Below are 27,461 nucleotides of genomic sequence, written 5' to 3' on the forward strand. Positions count from 1 at the left end.
ATCCTCCCACTCCTTAATCCAACGATTCTTAACCGGGGCCCTAATGCCCTTTTCCCAGGGGGTGCCTAAGACCATCAGAAATACCAGGTGGAGAACCAGTGCCTTAGACCATATGCAGTGGAATCCATCAGACAGTTAATCTGCTCTCAGGAAGCACCCTGCCAGAACCCTTTCCATCAACCTAAAGGTCGGCCAGGGCAATACCTGGACTCTTGTTGTTCTATAGACTGAACAGAACAGTTCCGACAGCGAAGCCAGAGGACATGGAGGGCATGTCTCGTTTGACCTTTTCTCCTCTCTTCTAGAAACTGCTGTTCTCCCTCGGAGGTTCCTTCCTCTACTACGCAGATCACTTTAAACTGTACAGCGGGTTCTGCGCCAACCACATTAAAGTACAGAAGGTTCTAGAGCGAGGTGAGTTGTTTACACCCTTTATAGTTCTTTAACTGTCCACGAAGGGCAGGTCTGTATCCCGCAAGTAAAGAGTCAGGTGTCATTTTCATGGTTTGTCCTCCTCTCTTGATAAGAGCGGGAGGGAGCGTTTTCACTGCAATGATGGTGGCCGTGGGCAGGTGGGTTCTGAGCCTCGCCATGTGTCACTTTGATGTTTCTTTCCCTTCCTGTAAAAACATGCAGCCACAAGCCTTGGATGAGTGGAGAGAATGCACACTGCTTTTCCCTCTACAATTCTGTTAACTTTCTTAGGCCTGCGGAGCCATTACAAAGTAAAAACCCCACCATCGACCTTCCAGGAAGCACATACTAAGGTGGTTTTCCTGGTGGGACTGGGAAACACTGCCTTCCCAGGCTGCCTACTTTCCCACTGTTATGAAAGATATGTGGTTACCTGCTCTTAAGGAACACGTGGAGAGGTTTCTTTTTCACCCTTGGGTTTAACATTTCTACCGAAGCAGCTTAAACCCATTTGATTTAAATGCAGAACTTCACGGTATCCCAGAGATTTCATATTACAAAACAACAGAACAAACCAAACCAAACCAAACCACCACAACAAAACAAAAAAGTTTTTTTGGCATGCTTCAAATGACTGTGAGCTAGCCTAGTAGCCAAAATCCATCTTCTCTGTGAGTGAAGTACCGAGTGTACCTGTGCTTCTTTTCACACATACCTTTCCATGGATGGTGTACAATAAAACAAAAAACCACCGAGTCCAACTTGTCCTTTGCCATAAAGATGAAGGTTCATCTTGACACCCACATGGTCTGGTGATCACTGTCATCTCTGTGGTATTGGCTTTACCCTTGAGCTATTTCCTAAGTGAGAGCATTTCTTCATCCAAACTGCTCGGACTCTGGCTGGTCTGCCGATGGCGACCAGGGGAACCTAGTGTGATGGCCGGTGGTGTGTCTACCACCCCATCGTATGTATGTGTCATAGAACCGACACGGGATGGAGGCAGTTCTTGCTGCTCAGGAATCCTCACGCCACACTTGGTGGGAAGCATTGCAGCTCTGGTGTTACAGGTCTGGTCTGCTTGGAGTTGTGTGGTGAAGGCTTCAGAGGTGGGGTGACAGTACTTTTCATAAGTGTGTATAGTGTAAGTGCTAGGGCAGGAGAGTTAATGCTTTTCTTGTAATTGAAGCCCATCTTTAGACCCCCCCAGAACAATCGGTCATGGTCACAGGGCTACACTGTGACTTTCCATCCTTCTCTAGAGTGCGGATTGTAGGCTCTACCATCCCAGCAAGCTACCTTCACTTGCAGGCTCTGTCAGTGGGGTGACAAAGACACCTGCTACTCTTTTCTACTGTGGTACATACAACCGTGTTCTTGGCCCACGGATGCACTTGGTTTTCTTATCGAATGGCATTAGGACTGTGTCAGTGATGTAAGACTCCACCGGAAGATAACATAATGCAGCTGAAATCATCCCACCCTGCTCTCCTAAGGATCTTTTCTCCATTGGTTGCAGCTAAAACCGACAAGGCCTTCAAGGCTTTTCTGGATGCCCGGAATCCCACCAAGCAGCACTCCTCCACGCTGGAGTCTTATCTTATCAAGCCTGTCCAGAGAGTGCTCAAGTATCCTCTGCTCCTCAAGGAGCTTGTCTCATTGACTGACCATGAGAGCGAAGAACACTATCACCTGACAGGTAAGGCCGGGAGGAGGCTGCTTGTAGTCAACAGTTGGCCAACAGTACTAGCAGGGTGCCCATAGCTCTTTCCCATGAACCCCCGGTACTGTAATGGCTCATCGTAGTCACGGCTTCTGTGTAACAGCTCAATATAGGCCTCCTTCAGGGTGCTCACTGTAGACTGAAACTCACAGGATTATGTCTCCCTCTTCTGAGTGCGGGGACTACATCTGGCTTATAGGAAATCTCGCAGTGAGACTGATCTTACTAAATCGATCAAGAGGGACGATTTGATTGAACATGTTAAAATAATGTAATTTAGGTCTAGTGAATTGAAGTAGAAGACCACAGGTCACTTGGCTTGTGAGCAGTGTTGTACGGATACCTAATTGAGTCTCCTGTAAGTTCTGTCCACTAAGCTAATGCTCATGCTTGCTGCATGGGGTGCCCCCTTGTGGAGATCTCTGAGAAGCGCACAGACCCAATGACAGGCATCCAGTGGCAAATTGATACTTGGTGGCTGGTGTCTCAAAGGCAATGGCTGCAACGACTGGACTGAGGGACAGTTTGACAATAGCACCTGGGCCCTAGAGATGAGAGCTAAGTGTCCCCTAGGCTCAGAGAGAAAGTGACTTATTTTCCACATGTTGAAGCTAGTAGGTCTAGCTGAGCCACCACAAAATTCCCAGGAAGAAGCAGGTTAGTTGCAGTGAGAATAATCACTGAGAATATAAATCAAACTTGTTTTTCCAATGTATACATACTTTGGTATCATAACCAATAAGGCCAGGAATGTTTTTTACATGACCACTAAATTGTACAAGTAAATGATACACATTACAATTTGTCCTCGGACCCTCATATGCCCCTTGCCCAAGGTATAGACGAACAGCAGGTATAAATGCAAACAATGAAGCTCGCAGTTGGGCATCTGTGATTGACAGACACTGAGGTTTATACGTTTTCCTTGAGCTGGGGAACCAAACGCTGGGCCTATGTAGCAGGTGCGGAGACGCTGAATGGAAGAGCGGCTCCCTCGAGGTTGGACACGTTGGGCTGAATTCTGGTGCCACTACCCACTTTTCTCTAGAACGTTTTTTTCCTTCTGTAATGTGGTATTGGTTACAGTCATTGTGTGCCTATGTGGCTGGGCTAAGGTTAAGGGCACATCTCAGTCTCCTTTGTGAGAGAATCTGAGGTAGATGATAAGCTGTCCTTTGTTGTAACACCTGCACTAAACGGGCTACACCTCGATCGTATTCCCACTAGTTGAGCGTTTGATGGGATTTAGACTAAGCAAGCATACTCTCATTATTTTTCTCAGAAGCACTAAAGGCCATGGAAAAAGTAGCCAGTCACATCAATGAGATGCAGAAGATCTACGAGGATTACGGGACAGTGTTTGACCAGCTGGTGGCGGAGCAGAGTGGCACAGAGAAGGAGGTCTGTGGGGCTCTGGACCGAGCAGCTTCGTGCCTGGGGGATGGGCTCAGGGCCATTTCTCCAGTAGATACTTGGTCAGACAGCGCCATTCTCCTCACTCTTAATATATAGAGTAATTAGACAGTTTATAGAGCAATGTAATGAAAAATGTATTAAACTAGTCTAACAATATCACTGTGTCATGTTAGCACTGTACAGAGGCAACAGAAGTGCCACTGAGCTGGCTGGAGCTGTAGGTCGGAAACTAGAGCCCAGAGAAGGCTGGGCTTGGGGAATGGAGGAGCCCAGCATGGGGATAAAATACGGGCTTGTTCCTTTTTGGTCACCATTCTGTTTTGGCATTGAATATGAGTGATTATCTGCTTACTCAAGCAGACCTAGTGATCACTGACACTCTGTATTTTATGTACTTTTCATTTTTGTGTGGTTGCTAAACTTAGAACACTGAGCTTTTAAAGCACATATACAAAGTAGAAAGTGGCAGGAATTGAAAAGGGACAGAGCTCCTTTTTTTTTTTTTTTTTTTTTTTTTTTTTTTTTTTTTTTAAATTTAGGACAGCTAGGTGCATTTTATTAGCAGCTTCATGTAGTTTATGGACCCGAAGTAAACTAACATAGACTCCTCAGATGAACGTGGCTGCTGGGGTGGAACTGTCACCTATGTAAGTGTGTGCTAAAGCAAAAACCCACCACCTCCTATCAGTCAACAGTCCTGTAATCCCAGCTATTTGGGAGGTTGAGGCAGAACTGAAATATCAAAGCCTGCCTGGGTTTCAGGGTAAATTCAAGGTCAGCCTAAGAAATTTAGAAGGACCAGGTCTCAAAACAAAAAAATTAAGAGGCCCAGGCCAAGGATGCAGCTCAGTGGTAACACCCTGGTCCAGCAGGTAGGAAGCTGTAAATCATCTCTATTACTAAAGGAGGTGCAGCTTGATGTGATGCTTGGCTCAGACCTTCCACCAGTCCACACTGTACTGATGCAATGAGCACATGTATACAATTCTGTGTCTAACATCAAAGGATCCACTCCAGGGTTTCCACATTTTTGTTTCTTGTCTTTACAATGTAGGTAACAGAGCTGTCCATGGGGGAACTTCTGATGCACTCCACAGTTTCCTGGTTGAATCCGTTCCTGTCTTTAGGAAAAGCTAGGAAGGACATTGAGCTCACAGTATTTGGTTGGTACTCCTTTCAGAAGTGTTAACAGTAACAAAAAGCTTGGCTAACATTACCGTTCTTGCCAACTCCTGATTTGGGGAGTTGGGAAGATGCTGCACAGGGAAGTACCTCTTGGGGTGGTTTGGAAACCGCTGTCTAAGCAGCCATTTCAAGCCCTCTTCCTTCTTACCCAGAATGGGAAGAGCACATAGGTAGTATGTTCTCCCTGAGACCTAGATGCCATGGCCTCAGCTATCCATCTAACAATGGATAAACAAATGCCAGGACCGTCTGCATGCTTCAAGTCAGACAAGGCAAAGCAGGTGTTAATGCAGTGGAATTTCGGAGGCATGAATTTGAAGTACTTTGTTCTCAGAAAGCACCCAGCTCTAATTTAACCTTGGAAGAGTTTGTAGAGAATAACAAGACCTTTCTTTCTTTTTTTTTTTTTAAACTCTTTAGTTTTTAAGAGAGCTGTCATACTGGTTTATAAAGAAAACTGCAAGCTGAAAAAGAAACTGGTAAGAACAATGACTTAATTAATGCTGCCTTTTCACAGCTCTCCTGTGTCGTACTGAAAAGCTTGCTAAGAACCATAGCCTCACTGTCCAACAGAACGTAACGCCTTCTGTCTTATTCTGTTACTTTATGATAAAGCACTTACAAACAAATACAAACATCATACCCAGCTCCATGAACTTGCACAGTTAGAATAGCATTAGGAATAGAAGGTGCGGAGCTTCATGGTAAACTTTACACAGTCAGTGTTGACTCATGTAACCACCATCAAAACCAAAAGATGCGTGACAAAATTAGAACTAGAAAGACAATTAGCTTTATATCCTCTTCATAACTTGAGTACATTACTTGCATTCGGTCCTTCTTCATCCCCCTGTAGCTTAGCTTTTCCTGTTCTTTCCTTCATGTTATATTGTACTCAAATGTACATTTGTATACATATGTAAATGTGCATAAATACTGCTGGCTAGATTCTGCATTGTTTTTCCCCTTAGATCAAGTGCGCTCATTTAATATTTACATTCTGAGTCCATCCACTTTAAATGTTTGGCATCACTTTTCTTTGGGGCTGAGTGTGGCACTGCCTGCCCCAACTTTTTCTTACCCATTCATCTTCTGATGGACAATTAGTTTGATCCACTTCTTTGCTACATAATAAAGCAGCAAGAAATGAGGGAGAGCAAACATCTTTATGGTGGGCTATTGAGTTCTCTGCATGTGTGCCCAAAAGTGGAATAGCTGTACATTTATTTTAAGAGATGTTAGGAGAAACACAGATATTCCCTGAAGGTAATAGTACATGTTTCCATATATACAGAAGTCTACAACAGCTTGGTTTTAAAATAATTTTTACTGTTGATTCAAAAAGTCAAGACCCAAACAAAACTCCAAAGCATTTGATGAGAATGTTGCCATGGATACCCCAAGCCACCAGCAGGAACTGGTGAATCTTAGACACCCACAAGAGTCCAGCACACACTTCAAGATACCTCTGCTCACTGTAAAACACACAACTGTAACTCTCTTCCTGGTGCTCTCACATTGCAGCCCTCGAATTCCCGGCCTGCTCACAACTCTGCTGACTTGGACCCATTTAAATTCCGCTGGTTGATTCCCATATCTGCGCTTCAAGTTAGACTGGGGAACACAGCAGGTAAACACATGTGCTTTTCATTCATGTGGGATGGAAAAATAAGACTTACATGTTAATAAGATTTCTGATAGTTAGGAACCATTTATTTGAGCTTATGGGGTGTGGTACATTATAACAGGAGCATGTGCTGGCAGACGTCTGTTCACTCAGTTGGGGACAGGAAGTAGAGGAAGACAGGAAGTGGGCGAGAGCCTCAGTGACTAAGAGCACACCTTCTCTGACCTACCATAGGTCCCAATCTTACAGCCTCCACCCCTTCTCCCCCCAGGCTAGCCACCAAGTCTTGAAGTACATGGGTCCAGGGGACATCTTCAGACCATTGTACCTAGGGTCATTTTTGCATGGGAGGGGGTATTTTACTTTTTAGACAGAGAAAACGAGAACTGGGTTGTTTTGCTTCTTCACAATCTTTTGGAAGAAACCAAGTAGCACCGGATGGCCTTTTGTGGCCTCTGCATTATTTATGTTTACAGCTGACAACTGTCAAACCATTTCTGTTGTGCTGTAGGCTTTAATACCCTAAAACTAAACAACGTTCCACAAATTTATTTGGTAATAAAGACCCACAGGCTTATGTGCCAGAGGTAGAGAGAGGGGAGAGAGACAGAGACAGAGGGAGTCTGTCACCTCAAGTGCCTGAGCAAATCCTCCTGTTCATTTCATGAGGGTCAAGGAAGTGGAACTAGGTAGCTGAGGCAAGATGCCTGCCACAAATTTAAAGACAGCCTGGGCAACAGTGTGAGATCTTGCCACATACACAACAAAAGCAAAACACCATCATGAACTACTACCCACCAAAACAAATGGGAACCTCCAAGGAGGGATGGAGAATTTTGCCCAAGTTTTGTAGCTCTTTGTTACTCGGAGTGTGCTGTGTTAGAAAGTAAAGAGACAGACCTGGGACCTTTGAACTGTTAATACCCCAGATATCCCCAACTGTCAAATTCTGGCAAAGTTGTGAACTTGTTTCCATTTCCTTTCACCCAGGGACTGAAAACAATTCCACCTGGGAGCTGATTCATACCAAGTCGGAAATTGAAGGACGACCAGAAACCATCTTTCAGCTGTGCTGCAGGTACTTCCCTTGACACAGGATGCAAGACTTAACTATGTCCCCTCCAAAGGTTTCCAGCTCCCATGTTTGGTGGCTTACAACTACTTGTAACTAGTTCTGTGGGATCTGACAACCTGTGGTCTGTTCAGCACCCCACCCCCAGGGTAGCTACACACACACACACACACACACACACACACACACACACACACAAGTAAATGTTTTTTTTAAAAAGAAACTGTGTGAGGGTATGTTTTTAGTGTCCTCCTGAATTTTGGTATGAGGACACAGCTTCACCTTAAAAAGGGCAGCTGAGGGTCCAATAGAATAATGTTGATCAGACATATTTTAAGTCAGAAAAGCCAGGCACACAATGGTGGGGTAGCTTGGTAGCTCCTGAGGGGCAAGGCAGAGCTGGCCAGGGCTTTATCCCTAGGAAGGCCCACAAAGAAGCAGACAGACAATGCATACTCTTTCTTTTCTTCCCCAGTGACAGTGAGAGCAAAACCAACATTGTTAAGGTGATTCGTTCTATTCTGAGAGAGAATTTCAGGCGCCACATAAAGTGTGAGTTACCACTGGAGAAGACATGTAAGGATCGGCTGGTACCTCTGAAGAACCGAGTTCCTGTTTCAGCTAAATTAGGTGAGAATTTTGATGTTTTATTGAAGACAGCATCATGGGCTGTAATACAGCTATGACTGAATCTGTCGATGATCAAGAGTGACTTGACTTCCTCTTGCCCTGTTGTCCTCTCATTAAACACACCCAACTCTAGCCCCAAACCCCACTCCCACCAGCTGGCACGATGCAATGCACTGCAGACTGACCTTTTCTTCTTCCTCTGAGATAAACAGGAGTGGGGGTGGGGTGTGCATACTCTGCAGGCTTCCTAAGGTCAACCTTTAATTTGGATCACAAGACTGGATGCACTCACTGGATCACGGCCAGCAGGTCATCAGCCTAGATTATACAGTTCTTAATCTTTCTGCTTACTTTCCAAACTTAGCGTTTTGTTTTCTAGTGCTGCTAAGCATTGAACCTGCACCTTTTGAAAGTTGCTAGGTAGGCCTCTGCCACTGAGCTGTGTCTTTAAATTCTTTGTAATCTTATAGGGCACACACAGTCTACCCCTTCCCTTCTCCACACTAAGTTGATCTTTCCCCATCTGCATCTATTCTATTGTCAAGATATTCTGTGGTCATCAAAACTAGTGGTGCTAATGGCTTATAGAAATACCCAAACTAAGAATTTCCTTTCCAACTCTTAGAGAACACAATCACCCCCACCCGATTAAATGCTCACAATGTAACATTGATTATATATTCCTGAGAGGTAAGAACATTTTCAGGTTCTAATGAATCTAGGTATATAAACAGGGAGCTATGTGTAGAGATATGGTATATTTTCAGATTACAAGGTAAAAAGAATAATCTAAATTTTAATTAATGATTAACTATTCAATTTACTCATTGGTGAACTAGTAACTCTAGCCCTTATGGGAGTTGGTACTTTACTGTTCTATCTATATGATAAAGCCCTGGGAATCTAAAAAACGGCTAAATCCCAACTTCATTTTAGACATGCCTGGGGGTGTGGCTGAGTGGGTACAGTGCTTGCCCAGCATTCAGCAAACTCCTAATCACAGCACTCAGAGTTATATTAGAGACCCAACAACAGAACCCTAAAGGTACCAGTAACTCATGGTTTGACGTAACTACATGGTTTTTCCACCTACTCCCCACAATAAAATCTTCATGTAAGCGTCACCCCCAAGGCCCTAACTCTACATTGTAGACTCTGTTCCTGTGTCATGTGCTTTTTTCTTGATAGCCTCATCCAGGTCTCTGAAGGTCCTCAGAACATCCTCCAGCAGCGAGTGGCCCAGTGAGGCCAGCAAGGGCAACTCACTGGACTCGGATGAATGCAGCCTGAGCAGTGGCACCCAGAGCAGTGGCTGCCCCGTAACTGAGAGCAGGCAAGACTGTAAAAGCACCGAGCTGGAGAAAGATGCTCAGGAGTGCCCGGCAGACATTCCAGATGGTCTCATCAAAGAAAGCGACATTCTGAGTGATGAGGATGAGGACTTCCACCACCCTCTGAAACAGGGCAGCCCTACTAAGGACATTGAGCTTCAGTTCCAGAGACTGCGAATCTCTGAGGAACCCGACATGCACCCAGCCGGGCAGCAGCCTCTCCCAGCGCCAGGTGAACAGCCCAAGTTGGTCAGGGGCCACTTTTGCCCCATTAAACGAAAAGCAAACAGCACCAAGAGGGGCCGAGGAACTTTGCTCAAGGCGCAGACTCGTCACCAGTCCCTGGACAGCCACCCGGAAACCGCCAGCATTGATCTAAATTTGGTTCTGGAGAGAGAATTCAGTGTCCAGAGTTTAACTTCAGTTGTTAATGAGGAATGTTTTTATGAAACACAGAGCCATGGCAAATCATAGTATGATTTGCGAGGTGTGGCTACAATGCTCATTTGTTTTCAAATTGGTGGAAAATAGAAACTGCAGGAAAACTATTCATGTTTGGGTTTTATGAAGTATATATTTTCCACAAAACCTGTAAAGATTTAAGTTATTTTAATTTATTGTGAATCAGAAAACGAGGTTTAGTTGGTCAGAATCTGTAAATTACTAGCATCTATCCCTTTTGAGCAGGAGTCAAATGATTTAGTCTTGTAATAAAAATTGCATTTTAATTATTTTAAGTTATGTGGGATAAGATTGGGAAAGTTGTGATTAATAGCTTTCAAAAGGGCCCCTCCCCCAGTCCTTTGGGCATTTTCTTTGGGCTGTTAGTTTTTACTTTATTTAAAGCACATTTAAGTTATTTTTACATGGTTTAGGGGCACAATGTGCAGATATGTCATTTTGGAAGGTTGTAATAAATGCTGTTTATACTAAACATGTCTTATCTATGCAGTATATATATATTAAAGCTTGCACTGTATCTACCTAGCATTTACTTATTTTACATTTTTATTAAGAATTTCATGTATGCATATATTGTTTTGATAAACTCCCCACCACTGCTATCCCTATGTTGGCAGCACATCTACCAGAGCATAGGAAGCCTTTCAGCTGCTGTTTCCCTGAAGAAAGTGACTAAGCCTCCTAGCAGTCATCAGTTGCCTGTAACTCTTCAGGGGTAGAACTTCCTGACCACATACTCCCTTCATTCTGGGTTTTGTCTGGTTTGATCTTGTGCAGGTCTTAAGCATTCAGTTTCTCTGTGTGGCTTTCCTGTTGTACTGTGGAAAACAGTTTCACTATAGTCATCTGTTGCTTCTGGTTCTTACAGTCTCTCTCTCTCCTCTTCCCCTGAGTCCTGGGAGGAGGGGTGAGACACAGATGTCCCATTTGTGGCCGAGCAATTCACAGTCTCTTATTCTCTGTATATTGACCAGTTATGGGTCTCTGTGTTAAACTGCTGTCGACTACAAGCTTCTCTGATCTGGGTTAGGGATGTACCCATCTAGTGTGTATAACAATATGGCTTTAGGAGTTGGTGCTATCTGTGCTAGAGATAGGGCCTTGCCCCATTCTCAGCTTGGGTGGTGGGGACTGGGACCACCCACTGGGCAGTTCTACCTGTATAAGGTGTGTGGCTCTGCCCTTTCCCCAGTTGGCAGGTTATTAGGGATTAGCAGGTGAGTGGGTAGACAGAGCTATCTGTAAGGTGGTTCTAAGAAGTCTTCAGCTGGCTAGGATTCTACCTGGTATTTACTTTCTCACCGAGCTGTGTAGTAAACGGCATGAGGTCATTGTTATTTGTCTTTACAGAGTAGTAAGGAAGTACACACATACGTGAAGATCCGCACTGTGGATAGACACTGTCAGGCCCTTAGGGAGCCCTAAGACAGCAGTTAGAACTCACAGTTTTCTGAGTTATCATCTTTTTCTTGGCCTTTCCTTTTCTTTTGCTTGAGCTCTTCTCTGAAGTTATAAGTAAAGAGTTGTGGGTCTTCATCACACATTTTTCTGTATACATCACACAAGCTTTTAAAATGCATGAGCGAGAGGTGGGTGGGCCGGAGAGTTGGATCAATGTCTGCCAACTGTAATAGCCTTCCAGTGCTTTCTAGGCGTTGGGCTTCAGGGAATAACATCCTGAAAGGGGAGGGGAAGAATTTTACTTAAGTTATGCCAACCATGATATATCTTTGTGTAAACTTCAAAAAAACACATTGGTGGGTGCCTGAAGCTTGGGTTTTAGAGCCTCTTGGGTCCCCAAAGACCCCAGGAATGACTGACTCTCTGGAGGCAGGTCTAAGCTAAGACTTGAAAGGTATATCCACAAAGGGAAAAATACCTTCCCAAGGTAAAATGAAACACATTTGATTTGCCTCATTTTGGTAAAAGCTTTATTATATCTTATGTAATAAATTTCTGATTTTCATTCTCTATAACCTGGATGTATCAAGTCTTCAAACCTTACTACAAAAGAATGACTCATTTTGCAAAGTGCGGTTATCTGTTCTAGAAACAAGTAATTCTCAACCACCTTAACTCAAACCAAGTTTTCTGAGCGAACTTAGATGCCTGAAACCCTGAAAAAGTGTGCTTGGACCTTGACTGCGGAGCTCATACAAAGGGCTCGGAAGAAGCCATGGTAGGTGAGGATAAATCGTCCTTTCAGCCTGATGGTAGCACAAGCTCCCCAGTGCATAAGGTGAGGTGTCCTACATCAATGAGCTCAGCTTCAGGTAGAGTGTCTGATGACAGATTCTCATACTTGGGACTACTTTGTAGTATGTTGTGACTGGAAAATATCAACAAATATCCTTCAGAATGTATTTTCCATATTTGGTCCATGTCTGTATAGAGGCCCTGAAATGAACAGGTCCATCACTTAATTTGAGGGAGGAGGGTTTGCCTTGGAAACAGTAGGACCAGCTCTAGGATAGACCAATTCCAGGACTTCCAAAAATAAGATGTACTTTTTGTGATGCTTGCAATTTCCAATTAGAGCTAGCAGGTACAGATGTATGAGTTATACTTTAAAACTAGGTCAACAAATGGCAGCAAAAATCCTTTAAGAGGGCTTTATGAGTTGCACTGGTTTCAAGATGTAGCTGCCACAACACACCTGAACCCATATTTCCTACATCTCTATAGATTGCCAAAATGGATCTGTGTATGTCTTAGAAAATGAACAATGTGTGCTAAACACTGAGCTCTTTTAAACAGCTATATGTTGACTATATTAAGTAGAAACTTTAAATACTGCCCTTTCTTCATTCTTAGCAGACTATAATTGGACCTAACTAAACACTGTAAAACCTACTAGATAAAAAGTAATTGGTGTGGTTGCTGCAGGGCCGTGAGCCTGAGAGACAAAGGGCTCCCTGTGAGTGAAGGGAGAAGACAGATGCTATGGTGACACTATGGTTATATTTCTCGTTCTCAAGTGTGTCCTTAAGGGACAGAGATAGCAACCCGCACAAACTGATTCCCCACAGAAGCCAAAACCTTCCTAGCAGCAAGTCAGCGAAAGCTCTACACTTGTGGGTTTTAGGTTGTATTTAAGACAAAACCAAACCTATATATGGCATCAGAGGTAAACTCAGGGCGTTTCCTCAGTGGTGGTGACATGCTGCTGACCACAGGACCTAAACTAAAAGCCATAAAGTCCAAAAGGATTCTTACCCAAGCCCTCGGTGGCAGTATTTCCTTCGAAACTGAAACACATTCTGGACAACTTTCTCTACCAGCTTGAATGGTTGCTTGATCTTGGGCTGTATCAAGGGCGTAAGGTGCACCACTCCCACATCAACCTTCATTGAGAACAGTCATTAAAATCAAACATGTTAGCATATAGCACAACATGATTAAACTTTTTCCCAGTCTTGATCAAATCCAGGGCTTCTTGCATGCTTGGCAAACAAATGCTCTATCACCAAGCTCTGTCCCTTCCCTTGCCTTGAACACTTCATCTTTGAAAACCACAGGAGCACGAGCTCTCTAGCAGTTCTCATGAACCCTTCCGTGCCTATGTTTTCTCTGCACACAGGAGCTAAGTTTTGGTTGGCTACATAAATCCCAGTTGGTTGTAACTATCTGGAATGGTGTCCACTAAACCAGTGCCTAATCACTACTTCAAAATGTAGAATTACAATGGCCTTTAAAACCTGTCTGGATAGCTGTCAAGGCCATAGGCAGTGGGCTTTTCAAGAGTAAAATAAGCTGCAGGAGCAGTGCTGACTGTAGGGCAGGGATTCCCAAGGACCACTTAGAGCTAAAGGCCCCAGGAAGGGACTGTTAGGACTCCAGGCATTTTGGGTACAGATGCTGACTACTCGGCTAGATTGAATTCATGTGCAGAGGCCACACAGGCCCAGAACTTTCGGTAGCAACTTTCCATGTACCAAGAGGTCGAGTCTGGACTGATATGGAAGACAATTTTTAACATGTCACTGTTGGACAATGTTTAAACTGCTACCAGCTGTTGAGGTGGTTTAATTACCAGACAACTAGCTTTTTAAACATATGTATGTGGTCAAAAATTTACCTCTGGCCTTTTCCAAAAATGGAATCATTCGGAAAGAATCACTGTAACCAGAAAAATGTGAAGACAAGGAGAAATGGGTTCAACACAGTCCTAGTGAGTACCACCAAGATGCCCAACAGAGGCTGCACAAGTTGAATTAACACTGGCCCCAGAGGCAAAGAAGCACAATTTAGGCAGTGTGAGCAGTGCTGCTGCTTTTCATAAGAAAATCTTGTTCTCTAGTCCCATTCTGGTGATCATCTTCTCCTAGGACAGCTTGCTTTCCAAAGTTCCTGTGCTTGCATAACTCCTTTCTATCTGCCAGCACCATGCATGGCTGGGAGGACACTGGCTTGTTTATAAGCAGGAGGAAAAGAAAGGCTTAAGGCTAAAATGTAAGACCTAGAAGACAGACAGAAGACAAGCTTGGCCTCAGGTGACTAAGCTCCCTGGGCACCACAGCACTGTTCCCACAGCCAGAAATGCCTCTCCAGCCAGCTCAGATCTTCCTCTGTGAACACTGCAGATCCCATTGGTAAAGGTTCCACGTGCAGCTATACCAATCAGCTATAACTGGCAGTAGATCTTTGACCTCGGGGGCAGTGTGGATGGACACATAAGAAGATTCTAAACAAGAATGAAACTGTCCACGGGAGGGCCTTTCTAAACCAACAGGCTCCTAAATGTCTACCAAACTTTAGACTTCTTTGATGATTATTATGGTGTACAGTTGTTATGAATACTAAGTACATTAAATGTTCTTAAAACTTTCTCTTCCCCACCCTCCCTCCTTAATAACCTTTAAGAACACTTTTCAGTTGTGTTCTCTAATCTGCTCTGTCAATTTCTCTAGTTAACATACACTTCCTGTACGACTCTTGGACCTGCACAAAACAAAATGAGTGGCTTGTAGCTACAGAGAATCGTAAAGAGGGAGTTGTGGAGATAGTGAGGGTTTCAGAATGCTGGTACTGCTGTAGGTTGAGAAGAAAAGCTGGTTCACTCTTAGGGTACTCTCTGGAAAGAACAAGGTCCATAAGTTGGGAAAGAGAAGCAGCCGAGATGTACCATAATGACTAAATGTCAAGCAACCACCCGACTTTACAAATCCTGACACTCGATCTTTATTATTCACCATGATTCTCAGTGTCTGGCAAGGTCCCAGAGCATCTTCTTTTCACCCTATGATGTCATTCTGTGACCCCCTATACCCTACAACATTTGCACTCACTGGATTCCTGCTCTGCCTCTCTTTCAGCCACCTTCTTGAATCATCTCACCCAATTCTCCAAAATACACAGTCAATCTAATAAGTTCTTTTGTAGTCTCAGTGTGCACATTCAACAATCCAGCGGTCTCAAGTTACCTTTCAGCAACAAATCAAAACCCAAACAACAACAAAACAGCATGAGATAAAATTTAGCTTCCATCCAACCTGGGACTATAAAAGTGTGAGAAAACACTGTAAGATCCAAATACTGCTAAAATTAAAGGCACGAGTTCAGGAAAAGCTGCACTGCCCTTCCTGCATGGAGCTGCCACTCATAGTGGTCTTCTTGGATTTTATAAGTAGACTTCATCCTTACAGCTTAATCTCATTCCTTTGTGATCCAGTTAGTGCTTGTAAATACAAGAAACTCCTGACGCTTGCTTTATTTAAATTGCCATAAAATGCTACAGAACTGTAACAGCATCTTATGTAAGCTAACTCACTTCTCAAGTTTGAATAATATATATTCTGGTACCTAGTTAAGTTGGCACTGTAATAGGCTGAAAAAAATTCCCATTCACAAATGTAATACTAAATGGCAGAACTCTGAAATTCACTGGCAGAGAGCTCAGGCAGCAACTGTCCTACACTGGGGAAGAAACACTCCTGTTCACCTTCTCTGCTCACTCCTGCAAAAGCACTTCTTGAAATTACTGAGTGATGGAGGCCCCTTTCTCTAAAAACCACACCGAAAGAGTGGTTGGTAACTATGGTAACAAATACAAAGTGCTTTTCACTTATAATTGAACACTTATTTAATACAAAAACCATTATGTTTTTCTTTTGAATCCTAAATCTTTTGAGTTAAAATACAAGAACAGGAAAAAAGATGCACTAGATAAACAGTCTAGCTTTATGGTGGTTACAGGCACTGCAGGTGCTACTGATCCCTTCCTCCCTTGGGAGCCTGCATCAACACCTCTGGTACCATGAGAGCTAGTCCTCAGGGAGGAGCTTTCTAATCAGGTCCAGACTGGGTCCTCTATGTCTTGTTCTGAAGTGCACGGTGTCTGCCCTCTGAGAAGCAACCGAGGGCAACAGCAAATGGCCTACATTACTCAAGGCTTCCCCTGAGTAAGAACTCGAGGGAAAGAGGGTTGATCATGCCTGATATTAGGTTTCTGTTAGATGGCTTATGGCTCTTGGGGGGTAGACCAAGTGGGGTAATTTTATTTAAACTATAGATTAATGACCAGCATGGCATGATAACTCTAAGGATGCAACAGTGGCACTAACATGTTTATGGTAACCAACAGCTTTCTAACTGAATCATTCTTGGCAGTAGAAACCTAGCCCACTACTCAGGGCCAGTGATGTCATGGATGTCAATATACAATAGAATATCACACTTTTCTAGAACAGTGTAATTCCTAAGTGCATCCAAATGTCCTCATACCCACAGTAAGTACAGCTCTTACAACCTCATCAAACAAACTTCCCTTTGCAACAGAGTGCACTATAGAAAACCACAACTGGTCAACATGTAAAGAACAAGTGATTTTGGGGTTCTCAGCTTCAATGGATACACCTGTAACACCACCCCAGCACCTAAAATTCAGGAAACTTCTTAGGAGAAGGGGCAGAGAGACTGTAAGAGTCAGAGGACTAGTAAACCTGCTGTGATATTGGGGTTTTATAGAAATGACAGGGAAGACTCACCATGATATCTCAATAATATGCCTGCTGGAACAAGCCCTGAAGAAATACTCCTCCAACAGATACGCTAGTGTGAAAGGCGGATATCTTATGGCATCCCACCAACATACAAAGACCTGAAGAATGCCAAGAGCTGGAGAAATTTTCTAATTGGTTATCCAAATTCCAAGGGATCAGCTCTGGAATCATAGACATATAAGCAACACTAAATGGACCCAGAAGATTGTATTTATGTATTTAAGTGCACTTATATGCATGTGGATACACAGCTGTACACATGTATACACACACACACACACACACACACACACACCCCAATAAAGAAAAAGACAACATGACTTTGAGAGAGGGAACAAGAGGGGAGGGTGTACAGGAGGAAGTAGAGGGAAGAAAAGGAAGGGGAAATTATGTTAATTTCAGTTAGAGAAAAAAAGCTCTCTGTGGGGAGATGGTGAAGTCCTACATGAATGTATATCGTTGAGGTTGACTGTAGCCATGTCAAGGATCCCAAGGCCTCAGACCCATAAAAGTGGCAAAGCCTTCCCCTGTATCATGCTCAGTGATACGGTAAAGAAAGCTCCTTTCAGGTCTGGGTAAGAATGTGATTAACAGTTAGCTGACCTTCCTTTAGCAAACTCAGTGTATACAGGAACTGTAATCAACCCCAGCTCCCTCCTCCATAGGACTTCAACCTTAAAGTGCTGCCCACAGAAACCTCCTAGTGAGACTAGTTGACCTGTTTCCTCTTATGTAATAAGCAATAAGGTACTTGCTTTTTTAACAGACTGAAGTTGTCCTTGACTATACTGTACATAATCAATAAATCATATCTGTGACCTCATGAACATTCCTTTTCTTGAATCTATTTCATGCAAAGTACACCTGCTGCCATTTACTTAGATTTTGTTTCTTCTGTTACAGCAGCCTCCTAGAGATAACTTATTTAAATGCAGCTTCCAAAACATAGTGCCAAGGGGCTGTGTCATCCACAACCTCACCATAAACAAATTTTCTGAAAATTTCCATGGCCTTGGTAGTAGGCTTTGAAGTCCTTATGGATGTCCTACATCCTCAGGGACCCTTGGATTTTCTCTCCGAGGGCTGACACCCTGTCATTCTCTGAGGCTGTTATTGGTTATGAGGATCAGGTAATGAGAGAATAGAAGAAAAATCAAAGTGCTTGATACGCTGCTGGGTCTATGGAGGTGTATTTATAAAATCCTGTGGTGACTGATTCAGAAAGAGAAGCCACTGGTATTTGCTAGGCTCTCATCACTAACCAACACAACACATTAAAGCTATCTCACAAGGTTTTCTTAGATAAAATAATGAAAATAGATGGAACTGCTCTACCCAAAACAGACTTTGCACTGAGTGGTCAGTGAAGGTCAGAGGTGAAGCAGTATGGATGCAGACACACTCTCCTGAAGTGAGTGGTGTTAGAGTAGATGCAACTTCAGAAGCTGCACTGTGCTGGGCCTTCTTTCTGAAAGTCCTGCAAATTAAATGTTACAGTGCCTTAACCAGTACCCAGCCTCAGCAGTTCAGTTCACAAAGGGTAGATATTATTAAAGATGTCAAACTAAAGGATTCCAAATTGTCTTAATTAGGGTTTTCCTGCTGTGAACAGACATCATGACCTTGGCAAGTCTTATAAAAAAACAACATATATTTGGGGCTGGCTTACAGTTTCAGAGGTTCAGTTCATTATTATCAAGGCGGGAACATGGCAGCATCCAGGCAGGCATGGTGTAGACAGAGCTGAGAGCTCTACATCTTCATCTGAAGGCTGATGGTGGAAGACTGACTTCCAGGCAGCTAGGATTAGGGTCTTAAAGCCCACGTCCCCAGTGACACACCTTCTAATGGTCCCACTTCCTGGGCCAAGCATATACAAGCAAGCGATAACACAAAATAACTTGGGAAATTCTAGTCCTACTTAGAAACGATTACTTTTTGGTCATTCAAAAGCAATTTATAAATTAACTAATATTTTATATAGTAAAATTTTTTAGATACATTTTTTAATCTGATACTTATTAGATCCCACTACAAACCAGGCTGTGCTAAGATCAGGTTGACAGAGGTCTTCCCCGTGGCAGGGCTAAACTGCCATACTATTGAGCCACAGCAAAGCAGGAGAAGCAGCTTGCTGTATGAATGAATGCTGTGTACAGAACAAGGATGCTGTTTAGGAGTTGAGACTTGACAAATGGAGGAAGTGTCAGCTTTTCCATAGGTAGAATGCTTTTGGGGAAGGAAATGGAACTGTTTTGCATATCTATGAATCCAGTCCCGTCAAATCAGCAGATGAAGAACAACTTGGGAGGTCACCGGGAAGGCCTTAAGCTAAGCGGGTGTAAGATTTGTTTAGAATGGAGTCTATGAACTTCAAAGACTTCTCTTTAATATCCACACAAGTTGATAAAGTTATAATGTTTCATTACATTTCTAAATATGCCAACTTAAGTTTCATTCAGCGGGCTGTCAGCACCCAGAGGTGTCAGTCTGTCAACTTCTCATCTGCTAGCTTAAGGGTGTCTGCCTTTTAACAAGTCCTGGTATGAAGTCAAACAAACACTGAAGGGAGCTGCCAGGCTGCTTCTGAAGCAACAGTAATAACAGTGCGGTTACCACTAGTGTCTACAAGTAAACTATACCCCAGCAAACATCTACAGAATCGTTTGCATCTTTATTAAAGGGCAGCACAGCTTTAAAAAAAAAAAAAAAAACCAGACATTAGATGTCTAAGGGAGAAAAACAGTAACCTTGATGAATGACAAAGTTGGAAAAGATTAAGCTGAAACCACAAAATACTAGGAAAATCCAAATATTTGAAACATTTTATTATTAACTGCTTTCTAATACTAACATCTGACATGTTTTAGTGCCTTTTTTTTTGGACAGGGTTTCTCTGTGTAGCTCTGGCTGTACTGGAACTCACTCTGTAGATCAGGCTGGCCTCAAACTGAAGAGATGTGCCTGCCTCTGCCGCTTGAGTGCTGGCATTAAAGGTATGTGTGGCAACTGCCTGGCTTATTTTTGTTATTTTATTATCATTATTACCTTTGTAGATACTGTTTGAATCTAATGAAAGGAGGAGAAAAGAGTGTGGATTTGGGTTGGTGGGGAAGTGGGAATGGTCTGCGTAAAAGGGAGGGGAAAACTATTTTCAAAAAAATGTAAAATTAAAAATCTAATCAAAAGATTACTTTCCACCCAGTGGCTATACAATTTATGACATATAAAATTAAAAACTATGAAGATAAAAAGACACTTAATCCAGAAATGCATCTGCATAAATATTCATGGCCACAGCTGTTATCTGCTGTGTTTCACTCTGATTTGTGTAACTTCTCTCATTCTCTAAGCCTGACCTACACACAGTTACACTCCAAGACTCTTTCCCAGGGAGAGAGAAAAGGATTTGAGGCAGAACAAACATATCTGAAGGTAGACCATATTCTAGTTAAAAGCTTTTGCTGGACTTTCTTTCATTAACTAAAATTTTTAAAGAAAAATTTAAGACGTTTTAGAAGTTAAGTCTCAGTTTCTTTCACACAAGATAACAGCCACAGAACAAGAAAAGTGATAGTCTCAACTATCATTTGCAAAGCAGTCCAGTTAAAAATATTTCAGACGGCATTCTTTAACCAAGAACATAATACTGTATCTTCCAGCACTGACAAAATTTCAAAACTAAGTTATAATTGTGTGACTAAAACATAATATTAAATGAAAAGGCCTTTTTGTGAGCACCCAAATAATCCCTCCTCTGTACACAGCAACACAAAAGCATTTTTAGCTTTTAGGCTTCAACAAATCCTGTTGTAACAACAACCCCCTCCCTTCCCCGCCTCTCCAGTCTTAATTCTCCCACAGCTCACAGACCGAGAGAACCTGGTACTTATCTTCCAGCAGCATCAGCAGTTTCCGCCTCTCATGTCTAAGGAGCTCCTTATTTGATATTCTCATGCCTACTTGTCGGCACTTCACAGACAATGCTCAGACTCTCAGACCCAGCCTCCTATGTGTGGCTTCTCTGCATCAGACACTGAAGACATAGGAGTCAACGCTGAGCAGAGGTAAGACTGTAAGGGCTACTGGCAAAAGGTACAGAAACTTCTAGATTGTTCAGACTAGATTCGACGTACAGAACTCTGGGTATTGCTTCGTTTGAATTAGAAGTTACGTATCTGTTTTAAATATTTTTGGTATGAATGAATCTTTTCTCAAGAACTAGCTTTAAAGTTTGAAAAATATCTACAGACTTCCTTTTGGCAAGTAGTTCATAAATTGGACATATTTTGAGGTTCTGTTCTCTATGTGATGTGTTCTGAAAATGTAAGTGTTCCCTACACTCAGGTTCCCACCTGAGCCCCTTGCTTTCGTATCTCCTCACCACTGCTGCTGTTAGCACACTTGCACTAAGTGTGCCTTGATCTTCCATCGGACTGGCATGTGTGAGGGGACAGACTGTATCATCTGCATGTGGCTGGAGAGGAAAGCCTTGGTGTCACAGGGACTGCAGTGCACCTGTGTACCTGCAGCAGGAAGTGAGCCTCGATTTACAGAAGTTTATTTTTTTTGCATAATTCTCTGTGCACAAGAAGGATGTGAAGTCATCCTGTGCAGGAACCAAGTACCGTGCTAACCAGATGCAATGTCTTACTATTTACTTGCTTTTTGCCTGACTGCAATTAATTGCTGCCCAGACTTGTTAAATGTATTTATACATTTAGGGAATGTATTGTTTGGTGGAAAGAGAGCTATAATGGCAAATGTGGATATAGACAGATCAACATATAAGTCATTCCTTCAAGGCAAAGACGAACACAAACATCAGGATGACCCTAGGCAGTGTTAACACTGATCTCAACTGCTGGAGACTCCTGGGCTGGAACGCTCTGTGAGGCAGTCTCACAGACTGACGCCTGAGCTCACACGGCTGGGATAAGACTGTATAGACACATGCTGACTCCTCCCTGCAAACCTTTAACTTTCTTTCTGTCTTGGTTATAGCTAGGACATTGGAAAACCAAAGAAATAAACTGCCCTCCAGCAGATTAAGTCTAAAATCATCAAACTTGTAAACAGGTTGACTCAAGAATGTAGGTCCTTAAAAATCATGGGATTGACGAAACCGAACCCAGTCCAGGCAGAGTAGGGTCTGATGTCTCAGAGACTCAATTACAGCGATGGCAGGTTTGTACTATCCACATAGCTCTGATCAATGTCACTTCAAGTATTTAACAAAAGCCACACATCAGCCTACTAGGAAGAAGGAAAGCCAAATCGCTTGTCCTATCTGTTCCCCACTCAGGCCTCTGTTTTCCTGGAGAAGAAAGGAGCAGATGGTGAGTCTGTCTCTGACACAGTGTTGTGATAGAAGGGCAGAGGAAGCGAGGGGTAGGAGTAGAGAGGAGCAAGCTGCACACGGCAGCCCTGCAGAAGACCACGGTAGTAACATGAAACCAAGAATCACCTCCACGCTCTTTGGGTTGAAGTGTGTGTAAGAATCACAACAGTCAACTGCAGTTTACCATTAGTTATTTCAGAAAGAGAGACACGCCAGTGTTGCAGCTCCAAAGACCACTATGTGCTTCCCAAAGAAAGCAGTAAACACTATCAGATGGAGTGCATAATGGTGGAACAGGAATATGAAGATGGAAATCAACAAGTATTTTTGTCTTTTTAAAGCCAGCTAGCTACAAAGTAAAACAAGGGTGGGGCATTTCATTAAACAACGTGGCTATTTCTGGCAGGCACTTTCAAGATTCTCTGCTACTGTCTGAGTCATTCAGGGAAGTCGGTGCTGCAGTTCTGAACATTTCCCCCTGGATTGTAACTGGGAAGCATTTGGGTGGTAAGGAAAAAGGATCTTGCATTTTCATAAGCTAGCACCAGGGACACGATGCTAAACAAATGCTAACCTATGCAGGGACTGTGCAGGACTCTAAATTCCTTCTCTTTTCCTTTCTCCTTCAAAAACTATACTGGACCATAAGCTGCACACATGGTATGTGCTGAATAACAATTTAACTCAAACTAGTTTTTCAGTTCTTACCTTTTCTAATATTTACAAATTATTTGGAAGAGGTAGAATTGAGGCTTTTATTGTTTAAAATTATTTAAAATGGTTTACAACACTAAAAAAAAAAATTGTGCCAGACACTACAGCTACAATTTGAGGTGTCTGAGCCGCCTCACAAGGTGTATGTCCACTGTGCAGACAGTTTCAGTGTATTAGGGTCTTATGTGGATGGCTCTGCTCAGCTGCTCCCTCAGTACATGCTATTCCCCAAGCCCACCATGAACCTGTGTCTGAGCCTGCAGCATCCTCACCTGTTCTGTGTGCACATTTATGTCTGCATGCAGCATGGATACGAGGGCGCTACTCATTGTGTTCCGGCTCCCCTGTGAAGCCTTTTTGTTTTCTTCTTCTTCCTCCTCCCCCAATCCTGATTTTGCTTCTTTCCATAGCTTTTGTTGTATGGATCTCAACTGCACAGAAATAGCTACAGATCCGACCACGCACCACAATTACCCACTGGAATCTTCTAGAACAGAAGTAAAAGTAACATCATGGCCTCAACCACTCTCCAGCTACTTGCTTTCATCTTGGCCATGTCTGGGGTCTCTGGAGTACTCGCTGCCACTCTGCTGCCCAACTGGAAGGTTAACGCAGATGCAGGCTCCAACATTGTAACTGCTATTGTACAGGCACATGGGCTGTGGATGGACTGCACGTGGTACAGCACTGGGATGTTTAGCTGCACGCTGAAATACTCCATTCTGTCACTCCCCGCCCATGTGCAGACTGCAAGGGCTACCATGGTCCTGGCCTGTGTTCTGTCTGCTTTGGGGATTTGTACTTCGATAGTAGGAATGAAATGCACTCACTTAGGAGGAGACACACGCACCAAGAGTCAAATTTCCTTTGCTGGAGGAGTCTGTCTCATCGCTGCAGGGATCTCTGGTTTAGTCCCACCAGTGTGGTACACCAAAGAGATCATAGCAAACTTTTTGGACCTCACTGTTCCAGAAAGCCACAAATATGAGCCTGGAGGAGCTGTGTACATTGGGTTCATTTCGGCCATGCTACTACTTATCGCTGGCATTATTTTCTGCACTTCTCATATAAAAAAGAACCAAGAACCTTGGATTTACCCTCCCAAGCAGAAACTGACCTCTGCCTGGCAGCCACAAAACAGGTTAGCACACAACCTGAAGGACTACGTGTAAGAGCAGTGCAAGGAACATGTAGTGAGGCTTCTGCAAGCCTGCTCAAAGTTTGTTAGAATTAATTAAGCTTATGCTTAATTTCTTTTAAAAGAATATAAAACATATAAAATATAAAGTGAGGTACTTTTAAATGCCAACAAAGGACCACATGCAATTATATCTGTCATGAATTTCTTTATTTTCCATTTTTGTATTCATGTTTCATTTGAAAGTTTGTAATTGACAGAGGGCCTGCCTAGATTAGTAAGGTGATGGGGAACAATATTAGTTTACTTTTAAAGATAACTTTTTGATTCATCTTTTAGATTACCTTTTCTTAATTGCAAAGTATAAACATATTCTTGATTAACATCCCTTGGTGTTGACCAAGAATATGGCCTAATACTTTTGCCCTCTGGTGGGCGATGTCTGAGTAATCTGCTGTTTTAAAGCCACAGGATGTGGAGGAGAACTCAAGAACAGAGAAACAGAACTCATGCAGGTATTACCCAACCCATCCACCCATTGGTCCAACTTTCACTCCAATTTTTCCTAAGTGTTATACTATAGTATATGCAAACTAAGATTAGACAGAATTAGTGAATTGGTAGATGCTACTGCAGCACAAAAAGAGCCAATATAAACACAATCTAGAATATAGTACTTTTAAAGTACCAGCTGAGTAATAAGAGCCCTGCTTGCTTTAAATTACCCAAGGTTTGCCCTCTCTTCTGCATCCAGAAAACAATTACATTCATTTCTCCAATGATTTAGATTTATCCCATCCCAATGAATACCACATTTATCACTATTTGAGTAAGTTCCTGTGTCCTGAGCCTGGGTTCTGCTAGATAAGCCAGACTGCCTCCTGCGTGCTGGGGCGTACACACACACTCCACTGTGCTCAGCTTACTCACTCTAAGTTGTAGTTTTTTCTTCAAAACTTATTCAAGTTAACAACAACATTGCTGTTCTCTTATAAATGAGCATCTTCAGTTAATTAATAGAAGAAAGTTTTAAAAATATGCATATAAATTATGACATACAATTCAAATATTCTAACAAAAATTTGGGCTTTTCATAAGTGCAAAGAAATACTGTAATTTTTCTAGTCATCTATTTGCTAGTTTATGATAATTGCTCATAATGGAATTGCTAAAGAAAAAAGACTGCACATTAATAACTTAGAAGGTATATACAGGAAAGAGATAAAGCACTTTAATTCCATTTACTCTGTAGCTTTTCATGCTCTGCAATAGTCATGCTGTAATGGGACAGCAAAAAATAAAAAGGTGCTGCTTCCCATGAGGACAAAGGAGACCATTTCAGTTCAAGTTTAAATGATTTAAAATATATTTCCTTGTAGGTGGTCAAGTACTTCCTAAAGAAAGAAAATGTTCTATTAAAAAGATTTCTAATAAATATCTACAGGCGAATGATGTGACAGAACTGCTTTGGGCCATAGGTCTCACTCACTTCAGTTAGTGTATCAGTGTTTAGGCAGGCTATGTGGCCCAGAGTCTGCTAAAATGTTATTCAATATAGTCCAGGTCGTACTTTATTTATCTCAAATACTTTCTTCTTAACTAGATACAGAAATGTTTGACACTCTAGAGCAGCAGCCGATTTAGACCAAATAAAGGTCAATTCTTTGCGGACTGGGAATGCTGACAGGGAGGTGAGCAGCGGAAACGGAAGGACATGCTGTGGGGGAGCATAGGCTCGGGCAGTTTGATTCTTCTCTGTGGTTTCACTGGGGTGAATTAGCACCCAGGGCACATACAGCAGTGCCTGAACACATGCAATTGTCACAACTGAGTCAGTGGTCCTGGAATCCAGTGGGAAGAGGTCAGCGATGCTGTTAACAATGCACAGGACACACCTTGCAAAAGATTATCTGGCTCCAAAATAACAGTAGTTAGGAAGTTTTAGCAAATTATGCTGTAACTTATTACCAATACAAAAGCCAAAGTATTTTTTTTTAAATCATGGTTAACTTTTATCTACTGGTGACTTATGCACACACACACACACACACACACACACACAGAGGCATACAAACACAGCTGTGATCTGGACACTACTTATGTACCATTCTGTTACTGGAAACTTCATCTCAGTTGGTGCTGCTGCTGCAGGGGTCATATTTTTTAATAACTTATCAAACAGTGAGTTTTGCTAAAATACACACCAGCTTAAAAATGTTGCCAAAAATAGCCACACTAAATAAATATCTAGTAGGTGTCAATTAGAGAACTCTCTCAGAAACCACAAAACCACTGTTTCACTCTTTCTCAAGAAGTGGTGGTGGTGACCAGGTCACTTAACTTCCACTATCAGCATACTTCAGAACAGAAGGCAGGGATAATGACAGTGACGTTGTCGGCCACGATCATATACACTCTGACACCTGTCACCTGACCTAGGGGACAAAAACAGCTGGCATAAGAGCTCTGCAAGACACAAGCCTGGCAACCCAAGATCGAAATTCACTTAAAGGTAGAAGGATAAAACCTATTCCAAGTTGTCGTTTGACCTCCACATTCACACCATGGGATGTATGTCCTCACATGCGTCCCCCACCCCCAGCATACACACCCATAACTAAACACAAAAAAGACAAGCAATTTCTTTTTCTTTTTTGCAATTCTTATTCAAGAGAAGTAGGAAGAAAGAAAACAACTGTGGTATTGTCTGTACATAAGATTCAGATCTTAGCGATCATTTCCTATGGAGTGTCTTCAGTGGAACAAATACAACAACAGTTCACACTCATACAATCCTTACCTCTGGTTTGGGAACAAAGGCTTTTCCTGGAATTGTAAAGAGGTGTTCAACATTGCAGAGGTACTGGGCCATAATGGAAAGACGACTACGCTGTTTGCTTCCTGTGGTGGCTACAAGTCTCTACAAAAAGTCAAAAGATAAGTTTTAGCAAATAGTTAATCCCATCAGAATAAAGAAAATAGAGCCAAAACTTGATGCTCATTTTTAAAGACATATTCTTTTACCCATGCACACACATGTACACATACATACACACACACACACAACTTCCATGCTATGTGACATAAAACATGGAGACTTAGGGAACAGAAATCATCATTAACTGAGGCATACTGTAGAAGAATCAATTATGTCAGGTATAATGCACTGAAAAAAAATCACAAAGGCAAACTGCTATTGATGTTGGAGAGTTTCAAGCCACAATTATATTCTGTAACAGTCATACATAAAGCTACTAATCAATAAACATTTTATGAAAAAATTAGCAAATAACCAAAAACTATAAAGACAACTTTACAGGTATTCCCTTAAATAAAATAAAGCTTTGAATATTTAAGAACCTTTGAAATACAGGTTGTTTGTGACAAATAATTTATGTAAAAATTAG

At 42.4% G+C, this 27,461-nt stretch overlaps 3 protein-coding genes across 4 annotated transcripts in view; 2 read left to right on the forward strand and 1 right to left on the reverse strand.

The window, feature by feature from the left end:
• The window catches only part of TIAM2 (TIAM Rac1 associated GEF 2), a 122,079-nt gene extending 112,195 nt beyond the window's left edge, over positions 1-9,884 (forward strand). The window contains exons 19-27 of the mRNA XM_080941549.1: positions 306-414; positions 1,934-2,113; positions 3,420-3,538; positions 4,608-4,716; positions 5,159-5,217; positions 6,263-6,368; positions 7,356-7,443; positions 7,913-8,067; positions 9,256-9,884. Of these exons, the coding sequence (XP_080797675.1) occupies positions 306-414; positions 1,934-2,113; positions 3,420-3,538; positions 4,608-4,716; positions 5,159-5,217; positions 6,263-6,368; positions 7,356-7,443; positions 7,913-8,067; positions 9,256-9,872 (1,542 nt within the window). The 3' untranslated portion in view covers positions 9,873-9,884. The remainder of the gene's footprint in view (positions 1-305; positions 415-1,933; positions 2,114-3,419; positions 3,539-4,607; positions 4,717-5,158; positions 5,218-6,262; positions 6,369-7,355; positions 7,444-7,912; positions 8,068-9,255) is intronic.
• Positions 9,885-11,283: 1,399 nt separating this feature from the next.
• The window catches only part of TFB1M (transcription factor B1, mitochondrial), a 36,044-nt gene continuing 19,866 nt past the window's right edge, over positions 11,284-27,461 (reverse strand). For both annotated transcript variants that reach the window (XM_080941550.1, XM_080941551.1), the window contains exons 5-7: positions 26,855-26,974; positions 13,077-13,204; positions 11,284-11,537 (exon numbers count right to left, since the gene is read on the reverse strand). In XM_080941550.1, the coding sequence (XP_080797676.1) occupies positions 11,294-11,537; positions 13,077-13,204; positions 26,855-26,974 (492 nt within the window). In that variant the 3' untranslated portion in view covers positions 11,284-11,293. The remainder of the gene's footprint in view (positions 11,538-13,076; positions 13,205-26,854; positions 26,975-27,461) is intronic.
• On the forward strand, positions 23,429-24,088 carry CLDN20 (claudin 20; the record flags this gene model as incomplete). Its single annotated transcript, XM_080941720.1, has 1 exon — positions 23,429-24,088. One exon carries the CDS (start codon positions 23,429-23,431, stop codon positions 24,086-24,088), a length of 660 nt encoding a protein of 219 aa, XP_080797846.1.

The sequence above is a fragment of the Micromys minutus genome (assembly GCF_963924665.1).
Source record: "Micromys minutus genome assembly, chromosome: 30".
In the NCBI taxonomy this organism is placed as follows: domain Eukaryota; kingdom Metazoa; phylum Chordata; class Mammalia; order Rodentia; family Muridae; genus Micromys; species Micromys minutus.